Source organism: Corvus kubaryi, unplaced genomic scaffold (assembly GCF_017639235.1).
Source record: "Corvus kubaryi isolate FWS band 111438036 unplaced genomic scaffold, C.kubaryi_AGA036_p1.0 124, whole genome shotgun sequence".
Lineage (NCBI taxonomy): Eukaryota > Metazoa > Chordata > Aves > Passeriformes > Corvidae > Corvus > Corvus kubaryi.
The window spans coordinates 3,281,512-3,297,229 of NW_024580659.1; the positions used below are offsets into that span (position 1 = coordinate 3,281,512).

The 15,718-nt window shown below is 42.2% G+C and overlaps 1 protein-coding gene across 1 annotated transcript in view; it reads left to right on the top strand.

The window, feature by feature from the left end:
- The window catches only part of FANCD2 (FA complementation group D2), a 36,386-nt gene that overhangs the window by 1,922 nt on the left and 18,746 nt on the right, over nucleotides 1-15,718 (top strand). The window contains exons 4-21 of the mRNA XM_042020192.1: nucleotides 331-398; nucleotides 1,115-1,218; nucleotides 1,724-1,787; nucleotides 2,572-2,624; nucleotides 3,586-3,664; nucleotides 4,351-4,475; nucleotides 5,833-5,920; nucleotides 6,862-6,966; nucleotides 7,653-7,753; nucleotides 8,245-8,353; nucleotides 8,925-8,960; nucleotides 9,344-9,487; nucleotides 9,753-9,887; nucleotides 10,183-10,314; nucleotides 11,443-11,550; nucleotides 13,425-13,534; nucleotides 14,055-14,115; nucleotides 14,804-14,929. Coding sequence (XP_041876126.1) covers nucleotides 331-398; nucleotides 1,115-1,218; nucleotides 1,724-1,787; nucleotides 2,572-2,624; nucleotides 3,586-3,664; nucleotides 4,351-4,475; nucleotides 5,833-5,920; nucleotides 6,862-6,966; nucleotides 7,653-7,753; nucleotides 8,245-8,353; nucleotides 8,925-8,960; nucleotides 9,344-9,487; nucleotides 9,753-9,887; nucleotides 10,183-10,314; nucleotides 11,443-11,550; nucleotides 13,425-13,534; nucleotides 14,055-14,115; nucleotides 14,804-14,929 — 1,748 coding nt within the window. The remainder of the gene's footprint in view (nucleotides 1-330; nucleotides 399-1,114; nucleotides 1,219-1,723; nucleotides 1,788-2,571; nucleotides 2,625-3,585; nucleotides 3,665-4,350; nucleotides 4,476-5,832; nucleotides 5,921-6,861; nucleotides 6,967-7,652; nucleotides 7,754-8,244; nucleotides 8,354-8,924; nucleotides 8,961-9,343; nucleotides 9,488-9,752; nucleotides 9,888-10,182; nucleotides 10,315-11,442; nucleotides 11,551-13,424; nucleotides 13,535-14,054; nucleotides 14,116-14,803; nucleotides 14,930-15,718) is intronic.

Sequence of the window (15,718 nt, forward strand, 5' to 3'; positions counted from 1 at the left end):
AAAATATTAGACTGTATCTGTGATTACAGTACTGAATTGCAGAGGCAGGAGCTCTGAAATGGGAAAACAAACATGGCATTGTTGTCTTTCAGCTCAGACAAGGCCACCAGGAACTCCTGTATTCAATATCTTCAGTGCTACTCTCAGCCCTGACTAGAGAAAGCAGAAGGGCTGATTCCACTGAGGCTTTTGCCAACTGGGCTTCTCAGTAGAGCAAATGCAGAAATGTTGGTGGATGGGCTTGAGAGCTTGTACTTGGTGTAGCTGTTGTGATGCTGTATGGACAGACTGTGTCTTGTTCTTTATTTCCTTTCTAAACTTTCTCCTTAGCTGTTGATCAAATGGCTTTCCAGAAGAAGCTCTGCCTGGCCCTGGAGAAGCACCCTACTTACCCAGCTGTAAGTAACTTTGGCAGGAGCCAGCTTTAAAGCTGTTTGCTGAGCAAAAGATGCAAATGCAGCTGCCCTTGCTAGTCTCATACAAAAGCATGCAACACATCACCTTATCTTGGATTTCTGTGGTCCACATTTTCCAGTTCTCTCAGTATTGCTGTTCCAGCCTTTTAATCTCTCTGTCCTTCTGACTGTGCCCTGTCAAAGTAATTTTCATTGGCAATATTATTCAAAAGACAAAGGCTCTTACAGGAGACAAATCACTTGCATAGCTCTCTGGTGGAAGCTGGATTTGGTTTTGTGTTAGGTGGAGCTGGCACCATTAAAACTGCCATGATGTGGTGCTCCTCTCCTGTCAGCAAGTCCAGGGTGAAAGTCCTGAGGCCAGTGATTTGACTGCAAGTGTTTTTTGGGTGCAGCTCTCGTCACACTAAAGGTTGCTATCTCAGCTGAACAGGAAGAAAGGCAAAGCCCTTTAAAATCAAAATAAAATGCGAGACTCTCGCTTTAGAGTTATTTTGCAGAACAATCAGTGTTTCCTTCTGGAAATGGTCCAGGCTAGCATTCACTTATTATCCAGCTTTCCTTCCATCACAGTTTCTGTTTGCAGTTCCCTGGTTAGCTCTTCCTGGTTCTCATCACGTGCTTGCAGAATGCATCCTAAAGGACAGCAGTTGACTGGGGTGTCCATTCAGGGTGGGTAACTTCTTTCTGCTTTGCAGGTTGTGAAGCAGTTCATCAGCGGCCTGGAATCTCACATCAAGGACAGGAACCAGTTCAAGAACTGCCTCTTGCCCTGCACTCCTGTACGGACTGAGGGGTTGAGGTAGAGAAAATGTATTTTGCCTTCCCCTTCAGTCAGATCTTGTTATGTCCTGGGACATTGACCAGAGTGGAGGGAAAGGCTCCAGCTGATGCACACCAAGGCAGGGTGGCTGGTGTAGTACATTGCTTTTTAATAGCAGTGAGTTTAGTGTTAAGTCACAGAATTTACTGTCTGGCCCACGTTGGACTCCATGGTATTTTAGGGGAAGAACCAAATACTGTGAAAAAAATTTGATTGGGCTGGTGAAGGTCAATTCCTTTTTGAGATTTTTTTTTTTCCAGGAGATACAGCTTAACCACAGACTTTCACATTTCTAGTCTTGTAGAGAGTGAGCTGGTTCAGAGCTAAAGTGCAGTTTTAAATCTTTTTGTGTGTGTCTGTGATTACCATGTGTTACCTTAAGTCACTGTATATAGTTTTTTAAGAAAACAGTCATGAAAAGAGCTACAGCCTGTTCTCCCAACATATTTTTGACACAACCGTGGTGGAATCTTTCATCTTGCAGGAATCTGGTGCACTCGTATTGTGAAAGCCTCATTAAACTGCTTCTTGGGATTAAGATCTTACAGGTATGGGCACTTTAGCTTGCTCTTTACAGTGCTTTTGATTGTAGGGAACGTTTTGCTTATGTAAGTGAAGGATTAATAGAACTGGTTTTGAGGGAGGTGAGGCTGCACCTGGAACAGTGTCCAGTTTGTTGTTTCTGTAGGGACACAAAGATGCTTAGGGCCTGAGACACATGGCAGACAAGCAGAGACAGAGGGAACCGGGTTTGTCCAGTCTTAAGAGAAGATTAAGGGAAATTTCGTGGTCTTCAAATACCTGGTTGCAATGTGTAGGGAACACAGAGCCAGACTCTTCTCAGAGGTGAACAGGGGCAGAATGAGAGCTGATGGCTCAGGTCGACCATGGGAAATTCTGATGAGATATAACCACTTCCACTGTGGAGAATATGTGTGGGTTTTTTAAGTGCTAGAATTGGGCACTGTTTTCAAACTTATCTAAAAGTTGATGCTTTAGTTTCCTCTGTGGTGAAAAGCAACTCACCTGGGTCTGAGAAAGAGAGGTTCACTGGCCCAGAAGAATTGTACATCCTGCTCATATGCTCTGATTCTGTTGGGTTATGTGGGTAGTTTATACCACCCTCTGAGAAGTGGTTTTCACTTCTTAGGCTGTGTGCCTCCTTTCTGGCATTAGGCAAGAGATTTCATACACAGGAAATACTTTTATTGAGCCTTTCAAGTATTTTATTCTCTGTGTATATTTCATCTTTTGTGAAAGGTCAGTTTTGGTGGCAATACCACAGCACAACCAGTAACTCACCCTAACACTGTCTTTTTGCCTTTCTTTCAGCCTGCTGTCATAACACTGTTGTTGGAAAAGATCCCTGAATTCTTTTTTGACATGTGAGTATAAACTGGCTTCTCTCTGCCTTGAAATGAAATTTCTTTTGGACAATCACCAGCTGTTTGACTTTAACTGTTACTTCAAATTTACCTGAATGGCAGTTCGCACTGATGTGGGTTTTTCCTTCATACTTGTGTAAAATAATCTGTGAGGTACCATGACCTTAAATCTGTGGGTGCATAAAGCAGAAGACAAATTTCTAGAAGCTGAAATGCAGACACTGTGCATTGATTGATTGTGCTTTTTGCAGCTACTGACACAAGCTTAGGAATTATTTCAGCAGAGGGACTGAGTGTCTCATCATTTAAAAAAAAGATGGAAGTGGCTGCTTGCAGAGTTTTAGGAGGCTGTGAGATGCAAACAGATCTCCTTTTAAAAGTACAGATTGTGTTCAAACAAGGGAAATTGAAAGAACATCTGTTGGTTTTTAAAAGTATAACATCACAGTTGGAGTGAGACATCTTGAGGTGTAAGGCACACACAACACAGGCAAGACCTGACCACTTCATCTCTTCTTCCTGTGCCTTGGATGCTCACCACAGAGTTAGTGGGGCAAGCCAAGGGGCAGAATGAAGCTGAGGCTGTTCCTGCTGCAGTTTTTGTTCCACTGCTGGAATACAGGATACAAGTGCTGCACAGGGGTGTAGTCTAAGAAATTGTCTCAGACTGAAATCTTGTTTGAGGAGGCTTTAACACAGACAGTCACAAGGTTTTCACCCAAGAATTCTAAAGGATCTTGGATGTAAAAGTGATAAGCTGTTAATTGTGCTGTGAATCCTTTGGGAATTCTGAAAAATGGATGTTGTTACACTTGTCTCCTATCAAACTGTAAGAAGAGTGAAGTTCTTTCTGTGTATTAATGACCAGTTAAGAATGGGGTTAGTTGGTCTTGCTGACCAGCAGCAAAGCTTTTGAGTCTGTAGGTCTGACTAACCTGTGTGTCCTTTTCTGCTGTTTCAGTGTGGGCACCTTTGGAACAAATTTCCCCCGGCTCATTGTCAATCAGTTTAAATGGCTTGACAGGCTCCTTGACAGCCAGGTGGGTACCAGAGGTGCAATCACATGGATGCTTTTCCCAAACAACTTCTGGAATGCCTCTCAGGTGGGATTAGATGAATTATTGTGCTGATGAGAACTGATGTTATTTTTGTATTGGTGGGCTGAAGGAGAGATTTAATTTTTTTCTGTTTCGTTATGATTGTCTTGAGTGACTTCTGACCTTCTTTTACTATTTTTCTTCTTTCCTTGCTCTAATTAATCTTTTACATAAATTTATATCTGTGCATGTGTATTCACACGGGTGACCCCATTTTAAAGCTGTTGCTGGCAGGAAGTTACAATCCCCTCTTGTTTAATTCTAACAAGATACTGGATACTTGCAAGTGTGTGGGGATGAATTCTCTGTTCCTGCTCTGGTGATTCTTTTCCTTCTTTCCCTAAGTCAGTCAGTCTCTGCGGGTTACTCTCTACTGGAGTACTAAACACTGGGAAGCTTGTTGTGTTTCCCAGTTTCCTCTGCTCACCAAGATCATGATATCCTCCCTGTAAAATACCATTGTTCCACAAAAGTCTATGCTCTGCTTCATGACTTCAGCAGGACAGTGAGTTTGGGACAGTTGGCATAAATCCAGGCAGACGATGTACTGAGGGACCTTAGATGCATAATATTGTTGTTGTGCTGATGGTGAGATCTGTGCATTTCACCAGTGCTCCTCTTGTCTGCAGGATCTGGTCAAGAAGTTAATGCAGATGGTTAGTGTCTCTCCAGTACCAATCCAGCACGATATTATCACCAGTTTACCTGAGATCCTGGAGGATTCCCAGCAAAGTGAGGTTGCCAGAGAGCTCAGGTACAGATGATTTGGTTGGGAGGGTTTGTTTTGTTTTGTTTTTTCCCCCTTGCACTTAGTAGAAAAGGACAAGGTGCATTAATGAAGGTTGCTCTGGGAATGACTGAAGTATTAGGACAGCCGTGTGTTCCTGTTAACTGCAACATTTGGGGACACCTACCACTGGCTTAGGACATTCCATTTGTGCTGTTATGCTCTTAAAGAGAGCACAGGCAAAAGACATTGCATTTAGACAATGCTCCAAAACTGCTTTTATCTAAATAATTGTTAAACTCTTGACTACCTGCATACAGCACAGGTAGAATCCAGTTAAGTACTCACTACTTATTCTGGATCAGTCTATGATCAGTCACTGGGATATTACTATTGACAACTTCTCATTTGTCTTGGATTCTGCTGTGGTAAGAATCAACATGGTTTTTATTAATAAAAAAAACCAACCCAAACCACACACAACACAGTAAATGTGTGCAAGAAACAGAACTTTCTGGCTATTTTATATACTTTTCTCAAGCATATTTACTGACCCAAACAACTGGGGGACCTAATGCCAAGAGTTATCCTCCCAGGGAGCACTGCCTTAGGCTAGTCCTTACATCTGTCTTCTTTAATAATGTATTCATTTTACTTAGTAATTTGAATAGTCTAAGTGTTTCTAATTCTTATTACTACACAGATGACTTGCATTTATGCTGGTGTTAATTATCTTTTCAAACCTGTGAGCACTGTTGCAGATTATTACTGCAAGCAGTGCGTCCCGTTCCTTGTACCCTCTCAAATTGTGACTTCATTTTCATTCTCAGTTTACTGCCTCAGCTTCTAGATAAAAGAACTCCACGCATTTTTCCTATGCTAATCAAGCTCCTCAGACTTCTGTTTTCTCTCTTTGTGTATTTTGAAAGCTGAGATCCAAACAGTATCAGCGAGGCATACTTATTTCCATATTCTCAATAGCCTCTACCCATGTCTGATGTGGAAAACAACTCATTACTTGTAATGAATTAGGGAGCATAGACAGAGTTACCAGGATGCTGCAGATGAGGTGTTTTTCATCTAACACAATTTAAGTACAACTTCTTGCTAGAGAAAGTTTGTAAGAAATTGAGATCTCAGCCAAGAATGATTACATGAGTTTTGGGAAAGTCCATGAGGCTGTTAAAAGACAGGTGCAGCTCTTACATGAGGAGCAATAATTTAGGGAACAAGTTTTCCATAATGCCAGTGGCATATGTTGTTGTCAGTTTCCGAGATTTTTTTTTGCAGTCACCACAAAAACTACTGGAATCACACAATACACTAAAGATACATTCTTGGTTTTGTTAAGAGGACCATTTGTTTTCTTTTCCCTGTGTATCAGCTGCTTGCTAAAGCAGGGCAGACGGCTGACAGTGCCAATCCTGGATGCCCTTTCTCGTCTGGATCTTGATGCAGAACTTGTGGCTGAGGTGAGAGCTTTTACTGAGCACTTCAGCAGACCCCAGCCCCTGCTTAGCAACACGAGAGCTGGAACTGTTTCTTCATTCCAAGTATTTTGTTAAATCTGACTCCTGTAGGCCTTCAAAAGTCCTGAGCTCCTGAAGTTGGAAAGAAGTCAGAAGCTAAAGCTGGTTTTTGAAACATGTGAGGGGTTCAGTGAAGAGCAGAGAGAAGTTTTCTGAATGCGTACTGTAACAGACAGAAATTTCAATCACAGCTGTTTTAGCTAATGCAGAAGCACTTTGTCCTGCTGTACTAAATTTTTGTTGCCTGTCTTAAACCCGCTTATTATCAATATTTCATCTTTTTGAAGTACGGTGACCAGACTAGATTGTTATATTCTAAGGAAAGGTAGAAGATTGGTGATTAAATAAATAAATAGGTTTTCTCTGCAGAATGCTGATAAAGGAGAAGAGATGATGATGTGCCTTGGCTGCATTGCTGTACTTTTTGGAGTTGGGCTTCTTATGAATAAAATAAAATTGGTTCATTTGAGTGCACTAAATAGTGTTTTTACATAGTCCCAAAATGCTGGTGCTGCATAGCAGGCTGCATGTTGTCCATGCTTTTCCCTTTTGAAAGCCAGTTAAAAAATGATGGAGCCAAGCTCTTCTTGTTGAAGAGGGATAAGGGGCAGTGGCCACAATAGGAGGTTTTGGTTAGACATTTGGAAAAACAAGTTAGGGTCTGCAGCATTGACATAAATTATCTAAGAGGTGTCAGGGATTGGAGATTTCCTCCATCCTTGGATATCTTCAAGACTCAGCAAAGCCAAGGTGAATCTGATCTAGTACTGACAATATTCCTGCTCTGAGCAGAAGGCTGGACTATAAGGATTCCTTCTCACGAACATAATTGTGTTTCTGTGAAGTGTTGTCTTCCAGCTCTCTGGATGTTGCTCTCTCCTCAGGTGCGACAGTCTGCCATGACCATTGTGCCTTCTGTAAAACTGGAAGATTTGCCTGTAGTAGTAAAATTCATCCTCCAAAATGTCAAGGCAGCAGATGCAGTAGAGGTACAGTATCTTTTTCATAATGGGAGCGTGTGTTTTCCACACCAGTGTGTGTTTTAACAGAGGGAAGTTGCTTCACACACAGAGATGAATGTTTTTAATGTTTTCAAGTAAAATTTTAATGTTGCCAGGGATCAAAGCCAGCCTGGATGAAGTATCAAACACACTTTTTTTTGTATGTTGAGGAAGCCTCAGTCTAAGCCAGATGAGGTTTGTGATCTGCCCAAACCTTTCAGGGAGACCCTTGTAAAAAAAAGTGTGCCTATCACATGGAAGCCACTCTGTGCTGGTACACTGCAATTCAACAGCAGTCAGATTGATAAACTTGCATGTCCCAGAATTCCTGAGGCTGCCACATATCTTGCTCAGCTGCTAAGCAGAATAAAAACAGTTCACAGCAACGTAAAGCAGATATAGGTGGGAATTTTGCAGAGTAGCTTTAAAAAAATTCTGCTTTCTGTATGCATCTGCAACATCATGACACAATGTGAAAAGTTTTGCTGGTTCATTTTCTAAGTTAAAAAAAAATTAGATTTGGACATGGTTAAGTACTTGTGAATCTTATAAATATATGAGGTTTTTTGTTTGTAATTTTAAGGTTGTTATGGGAAATTGTTTTATTTTCCTCGGCTTTTTCTGTTCTTCCCTCATTTGTCACAGTGATTTGTGCATGGATTTGTGCTTTACAGGTGATTTCTGATCTTCGTAAGAACTTGGATCTGTCATCGTGTGTTCTGCCCCTGCAGATGCACAGTTCCCAGAAGAAGATTAAAAGCCAAGTCCAGGCCAGGTACTTAAATAGGTTTATCTGATTCTCCAAGGGTAGGACAAGACAAGAGAACTTAAACTCTTCCTCTTCTGGTCTCTCTGGCACCATTGGCTACATACATGAGTCTAATTTATCCTGTGGAAAGGCACAGACACCTTTATTCCTTCCTGCTTGGTACTAATACAATACATTTGTCAGTCCTTGCCCAGCCAGCTTCCCCTGTCGTGGATTTAATTCCTTTTGAGCCAGCTGCATCCATGTCTGCATGGGAATAAGCAACTTCATCTATAATGATGTTGCTACCAATTCATCTGTTTTAAGTTCCCTCCAGTATGTTTTCCATTGATTCTGCAACCTCTGTTTGCACCCTCTTGTGTCACTCCCTATCCTTGACAGAGCATTCCCTCTGGACAGTGGCTGCTTTAAGTAAGTGGTGTGACTGCTGGGCTGCCTTGTTCCTTCTGTGACAGTATTTGCAGGGACTGAGTCTCCTCCTTTCTGATAATTTACAGTTCTTCCCTGAGCCAAGTAACCACCAGCCAGAATTGTGTGAAGCTACTTTTTGATGTGATCAAGTTAGCTGTGAGATTTCAGAAAGATGTCTCTGAAGCATGGATTAAGGTAAGATACATGCTTCAGTCCTTGTTTCCTTATTTATTTGGGCTCCTTGATTGAGCCTGAGCCTTTCTTGTAATCAAATGTGATATCAAAAGACAAATGTTAGCCCTTCATTTTATTGATACATTTCGTTCAGCGAGAGAGGAAAAATGTATACCCATGTATTGAGACTGAGCTGTGTGAAGCCTTAAGGTGCTTGAAAATGTCCTGCTGGAAATCAATATTGGCTGGTATTGTGCCAAATTTAATTTTAAATTACATTTCAGAGTAAACCATGAAACTGTTTCTTGTTCTCAGTCTTTCATTACTCAGTACCTCAGTTCCTTTCTCAATCCGGATGTTATTTGAGAGTGTCTTTGATCAAACTCAAATTTTAGCTATTTTTTTGAATGCTTTCTGGATTCTCTGTTGTTGGCAAGATCCAGTTTGCTGACTTGGATAGGTATCCTGTTGTAGAGGAGAGAAGTCTGTGAGCAGGGTGTCACAGACTTTTGGTGTCTACCTTTTTTGATTTGGTTTTGGAATATAGTATTGTACTGTAGCTTAACAGCTTGCTTGGTTTTTTTTCTCTCAGGCTATTGAGAACAGCACATCTGTGTCTGACCATAAGGTAATACTTCTGCTCTGGGACTGTCCTCTTCTGCTGATGTTCTCAAGGCTTTCTTCATGGTTGTAGATTAAGAGATTTTTGTAGTTGGCGCAGAAACTGCCAGTGATGTTTCATGGGTGGTTCTTTTGGTGTTGGACTTGTTCTGAGTATAGCAACCATCCATTTTCTTCGTAACCCTTGCTTCATCCTTCCTAATGTCAAGGGACAGAGTTATCTTGTTTTAATTCTGTCCTGTTGGACTCACAAGGATTTTCTGCAGTTGTGACTGTTGGGACTTTTTGAGATCTTTTTTTGTTCTCAGTTTAGACTTCAGGTTTTGACTTGGAGTTATCTGGACTGTTTAATATTTCAACATAATGAATAGTGGTTATTTCCTCTAAAAGGTTCTGGATCTGATAGTTTTGCTGCTAATCCATTCTACAAACACCAGGAACAGGAAGCAAACTGAGAAGGTCTTGAGGAGCAAAATCCGATTGGGCTGCATGCCAGAGCAGCTGATGCAGAATGCCTTCCAAAACCATTCAACGGTCAGTGCTGATCCTGCTTTGGGGCTCTCTCTTTTCTCTCTCAAAGATCTTGGTCAGATGATGATTTAGCCCTGTGCTGCATTATTTATACCTTTCCAGTTATGTACATGTACTTGTCTTTTCTAATTTTTGGTCCAGATCAGTGTCCCAAGGCACATGTCCTCTGTTGTAACTGTCATGTGGTTTTCTGAAGTTGAGCTTTCCTCAGCACTGGATGTGTTGAAAACAAGCAACAATAATCTCTGTCATGGTGTCTGTATTTCAGGTTATCAAAGACTTCTTCCCTTCCATCCTAGCCCTTGCTCAGGTGTTTCTGCACTCAGCACACCCAGCTGTGGTCTCCTTTGGCAGCTGCATGTACAAACAAGCTTTTGCAGCCTTTGACTCCTACTGCCAGCAGGTACAGTGTGATGGATGGCAGCTGTTTTATTTGGGCTTGCACTTTTTTCTAGGATGTATGTCATGATCCTTTAGGGGACAGGGTTTCAGGCAGTTGGAAGCCTTTGGAGAGAAGTCTGTGCCAAAGAGTAGGGCAAGAAGAAGATGGGGAACAATCACAGCAAGACTGGTAGCAAGGGACTCAAGCACAGAGACTGCTTTGATTATCTATACTTGATTGACTTAGTTCATATGAGCAGAGCAAGGCAGACATTTTCTGTTTTTCACTGTGGTTCCTTTGGTGGCTTTTTCCTTAGGAGGTTGTGACTGCTTTGGTGACTCACGTGTGCAGTGGAAGTGAGACAGAACTGGACATTTCTCTGGATGTGCTCACGGATTTGGTGGTGCTGCACACATCCCTGCTGATGCGCTATGCCACCTTTGTGAAGGTATGTTCTGGGTCTATACTAGATTTTGGGTCCTTTACACCACTTTGCCTCAGATCCAGAAAACACCAGTACTTCTCCAAAATAGAGGTATTGGAAAAGCTTGTACCTGTAAAGCTTTTCTGTCTGGAGAAATGCAGTGGTCAGAAGTGAAAGGTATCTGTTACCAAAGTGTGAGCTGTAAGATAGGACTGTATGATTTTTCGACAGGGGAAATTAAGATAGACAATTCCTTTTAGCTAGACGATGCTTAAATTGCAGGTGTGGAATGGTGCCTACAATGGAAGGAAAATGATGTCTATTTACATCAGCTGTTTCAGAAACTTGGCAAAAATCTGCCCCCTTTGTGGACTCCCCATTCTGTCTATTGAAAGACTGATAGTACTTTAGCCAGTATTTGAATCCTAAGACAAAATTGCTCACAGAGATGGAAGAAGACATGTCCTAAAATTTAAAAAAAGGAAGTACTTAGTGGGGAGAAAAAAAAATGGACTACTGAGTTCTAAGTCTGATAAGCAGCGTCAGACCTGCCCAGTTGCCTATTTCCAAAAGTATTAAAAGTGGAGATTGAGGGAAGAGCTAAACAGCAAGGCAAGCATGTCACAGTACTTTCATTGAACACTCCCCATCTGTGGTGGGTATGTAGCTTAAGGACAGCTTGTATTTAAGAGTCCTTGAACAGGGTGGGTATGGGTATTCCCACACCTCTCTGATACTTTGGTGCTCCCTGTGATTTAATTGTACACTATGGGAAAACTGTTTACTTTTTGCTGTTTAGCTGGTTGATTGTTAAATGAAAATTGCTTAATTTCTTGCTTGTCAAATACTTTGAATCCTGTGACCAAACCTGTGATAGAAAATAGACAGCTGTCACTTGTCCTGAGCACTCCTAAAATGCTTATGGTAGCCAAATTGTTCTTCCCATTCAGCCTCTGATAAAATGACCTGCCATAATTAAGGCCAGAGCAACAGTTTGGCATTTATATTTGTTTAATTTGAGTGTAGCTTTTTCATGTGTGTACAAAAAAGGTAAAGTTAATTATCTTCCCTGAGGCTGGCCATTCATGTATTTTTGAGAATATGGAAAGGGATTCTTGATACGTCTGAGCTAGTTTGTGGCTTCTCTTATAGACCATTTTAGACTCTACACAGAAACTGAATCCATGCCAGATCCGGAAGCTTTTCTACATCCTCAGCACTTTAGCATTCAGCCAGAAGCAAGAAGGGAGCTACATTCAGGTAAGCAGAGACACAACAGAAAGTCATTCAGGCTGTGCCTTGGTGCTTTTGCTAGGTTAACTAAATACTGGCCTCATCTATGAACAGTGATTGATGTCAGGACGTCCTTCATCTTAAAATTCTCTTCTCCCCAAGTGGCTGCAAGTCAGCTTATTCCCACCCTGATATCAAGGGCTTATCACAGTGACTGTGTGCCTCTCATCTTTCCCAGAAAGGTCCCCTTCTCTTGTGCATCTAAGAAAGGTTAGAGTTGTTAGATGTGTTGTTGGAGGGGTACTGATGGTAGTCCCTAATCTAACCTCCCAGTGAAAGTGGGACTGTCACCAGCACGGTGTGATGTTGATTGTTGCTTTGTCCAGCTGAGCCTTGAAGGCTTGCAAAAGTGTAAATTCAGCAGCCTCCTTGAGTGGCTCCGTTTCTCCATCACTTAGAAGCCTTCAGAAAGCACAGTTCAGTGTCTTCCCTGAGATGTTTGTATTGATTCAGGCACTTAAATTCTGTACACCAGAGACAACAGAGACTCTTGTCAGAGGAACTGAACTTCACAGTGCAGAGGACTCGGCTGGGAAGTAGTAGAATTCACACCTCTCATGCCTATGGTTTAAACATGAGAAGCTGTCAAACCTGGTCTGTCTAAATCCACCTTCTTCTTGCACAGGATACCTTGTGTGACTCAGTTGCAGCATAACAGTGGTGGTACTGGATACCTTTGTCTGGATTTCTGAATCCTTGAGCATAGCAGATAAATATTCAAAGATATTTATTTCACAGCAGAGATGTCTGGGTTGAAAATCTTCCCATTCATAAAGTTCAGCTCTTAGAAATTAGGACTATTTGTCTTTCTTTGAGTCCTTGTGTAGTTTGTAATTGTGGGTATGTTTGCACACGGTAACTTGAGACTGTAAAGGAAAACTGCTCTTCCTCTGATTGGTCTGTGGCATGTAAAACAGCATTTCTATAGTCATTTTGGGCCTTCCCACTCACCCTGTTAAATTTGAGCTCTTCACTGCCAAAATTCCCAGTTGTATGGCAGGTTTAGCTCCTTTCTGAACTACTTTCCTCAGTGATTTCCCCACCTCCCACCCCAATGTGTGATTTGTGAAAATTGCCTTGGCAACACACAATGTGACTTTGCAGCCCAGGAGGACTTGCCATCAGGATGTTCTGCCTGTCACCCTCAGAAGTTGTGAAAAGAAGGGGAGGAGTGTCTAGAATTTATTTTGAGCTGACAGTTTGTAACTGTGGAGATCCTGGGTTGGCAATTTGACTCTATCCTCAGTGATGGCAAAGACTTTAGGGGTAGGTCACCAAAGAAATCAGTATCCTGAGAGACAATTTCCTCTTTGCCTTCTCTAAGGGCACTTCTAAACTTCTCAGACATGAGGATCTCTGCAGGTGACTTAGGCATTTGTCCTCGCAGTGCACAGTTTGTCTTTGGACCTTCACCACAAACTGCTCCATCCTTCAGCCTCCTGAAGCTGACAGTGTTTTGAAGTGCACCTCTGCAGCTGCTGTTAGGGTGTGACAGGCTCCAAGACCATCTGCTATTTTTTTAACATACTCTTCTATTAATTATAGGTGAAACCTGGACCGACTGCATGTTCTGTGTAGTAGTTAGAGCAAAGTCAAACCAAATCACTTTTCATGCTGTTTACAGCCTTAGTTGGAGCTGTGACCAGTATTTTCATAATAAAGGAAATGTCAGAATCCACAGGGACTCAAATTCATTTCAGAATTTTCATGCAGCAAAGCTGTAATCCCAGTAAACCATCCCTCTGTAGCCCTTGGAGATGACATTGAGTGAAGATGCCAACAGAACTGGGAGTGATGCACACAAGTACCTCTGTGGTGACATGGTCTGTGTCTCTTTCCAGGATGATATGCATATGGTGATCAGGAAATGGCTCTCCAGCACAGTTCCCAACCACAAACAAATGGGGATTATTGGTGCTGTTTCCATGATAGGCAGCGTGGCATTAAAAAGGTGAGAGAAAATGTAGCAAAGATGAATTTAACGTGGCTTTCAGTTCAGGCCTGGAGTGGAACAAAGACAGGAGGGCATTGCCTTTGAGTTCATGCACATCTTGGGCAAATCCAGGAACTTAAAACTCTCTTCTGCATACTGTGGTGTTTGGTATTTCAGCCTGTGCAGTGCTGCTCACCTGCTACTGGTCTCAAAGGCATCCCAAATTCCTTGTTAATGCCTATTTGTGGATGCCTTGACCAGCACGAGCAGGACCTACTGCTTGGAAAAAAATTGCACACTGGTGGGCTGACTACAGATCAGCTTCTGACTCTAGGCTGAATAACCTGAGGTGCTCTGTGTATGAATCCAGGGAAATCTAAAAGAGAAGTCTCAAACACCACCAGGTCTTTTCTTAATGTGTTCCAAAGAAATCTTTTTCCTGTGTAATTCTCCAATTTCTGGAGAGAGAGCATTGTGTGTGTGATGGGTCACCTGCTGAGTCTTGTGCCACAACAGCAAGGTTATCAATTGCTTCCAGGAATGAAGGAGATGGTGCTTCACTGGAGAGACCAGAGCTGAACAGCGAGCGTGGTGGGCAGGTGAGTACCAAGAATGGGGCAGTGTGGGAGACAGGGAGGATATGGTCAGCAAGAAGGGGTGACTGGAAATGCAGTCTTATCTGAAGTACTGTGTGGGTCTGGGAGTTAACTTTCCTGAGCCTGGGATTCTTGTACATTGACTGCAGAGCCAAGAGTCTATTAAAAATGGTTTTGGAGAAACAAAGGCACCCCCTGGTGTTGCCTCTGCTAGACCAGGACAAGCAGCACTTCAGCCATTTAGTGGAAGTCTTCTCTCCAGCTGTTATTTCAAATACAAAGAAAGAAGCAGGACAATCTGCTTCAGTGAGCCAAAGGGTGACCATGGCCATCCTCTCAGCTTTGGTAACTGTGCCTTTCAGGCCATCCAGAGAAAGTATTTCTGCTGTACAGGATTGGCATAGCAGCCTTTTTCCTTAGTTTCTGTTGAAGAACCTTCTTCTCTGCTGGCACTCTATTTAAGGGTGATCCTGGGCAGACTCTTTTGTGTCATTTCATGGCAGAGGACTATTAAAGGCCCGTGTTCCTTCTCAGAGCTGTGTCTCTTCAAGAACATTCATCATGGGTTGTCACTCTAGAGATGAAGCTTTGAATATGCCTCACAATAAATTAATGTAAAAAGGACTTAAGGTAAAAGCTTGAGTTGGATCACTTACCTTACCCATTTCTGCACTGTTTTCTCTCCTTTCAGCTGTCTACCCTGCTGGACCTTGTGGGCTTCTGCTGTGAGCAAACACCAGAGATCCGGGCTCTGTACTACGATGAATTTGCCAGTTTGATTGAGAAGCAGAAGGGCAATTTGGACTTGCAGCTCCTGGTACGTTGCAGAGCAGTTTGAACGTAATCACTTACTAGAATTCTTCAGAAAAATGATGTTTTTTCAAACATTGGCAGGATAGAGTCAATTTGAGGATTTCACTCCAGTCTGGAAATTTGTTTTGTTGTGTGAGAGACTGGTCAGATACAAAATCCTCATCCAGCTCTCTTGGCTTTTTCTGATTATGGCAGATTCCTCATTGTGCTTTAACAGCTTCTTTTATGTGAAATTTTACATGACAGTGGGGAAGCCTTTTAAAGGAAATTAAGTGACATTTCAGAGCATGCTGTTCCTATTCATAGACAAAAGTAGAATCTGAAAGAACTTTAAACTTAGTATTGAAATTGGTTTCTGGGTCAGACTACTAAGACTGTCTGATCCCTAAGATCTTGGAAGAGCCACAGTCTTTTATGGTAGTAAATAAATAAATGGTATTTATGGTGATAGGAGAAGGTTTGTGAAGGCCACTGGATAGCTCTTTCTTCCTGCTGGGAGCTCCTTTTACATGTGGGCTGCTTTCCTCTTGCAGCCAGCTGCTCTGCCTCTCTGCATCACTCTGGAACTTGTAGTCAAGCCCACATCCAGAGAGCGGGGAAGAAGTTGGTTGTGCACACTTAGCATTGTTTCCTGGCTCTGTCTCTAAAGGCAGCCCTTGGCTATCTTTGCAGGCCATGGGGCTTCATGGCTGTGACTGTTCCAGGATACTTTTGCTTGGCCTTATCTTATGCATCTTCCACTGCTGCTGTTGGAGATTTCTTCATTGATCCCCTTTGCTGAGCAAGTTTTTTT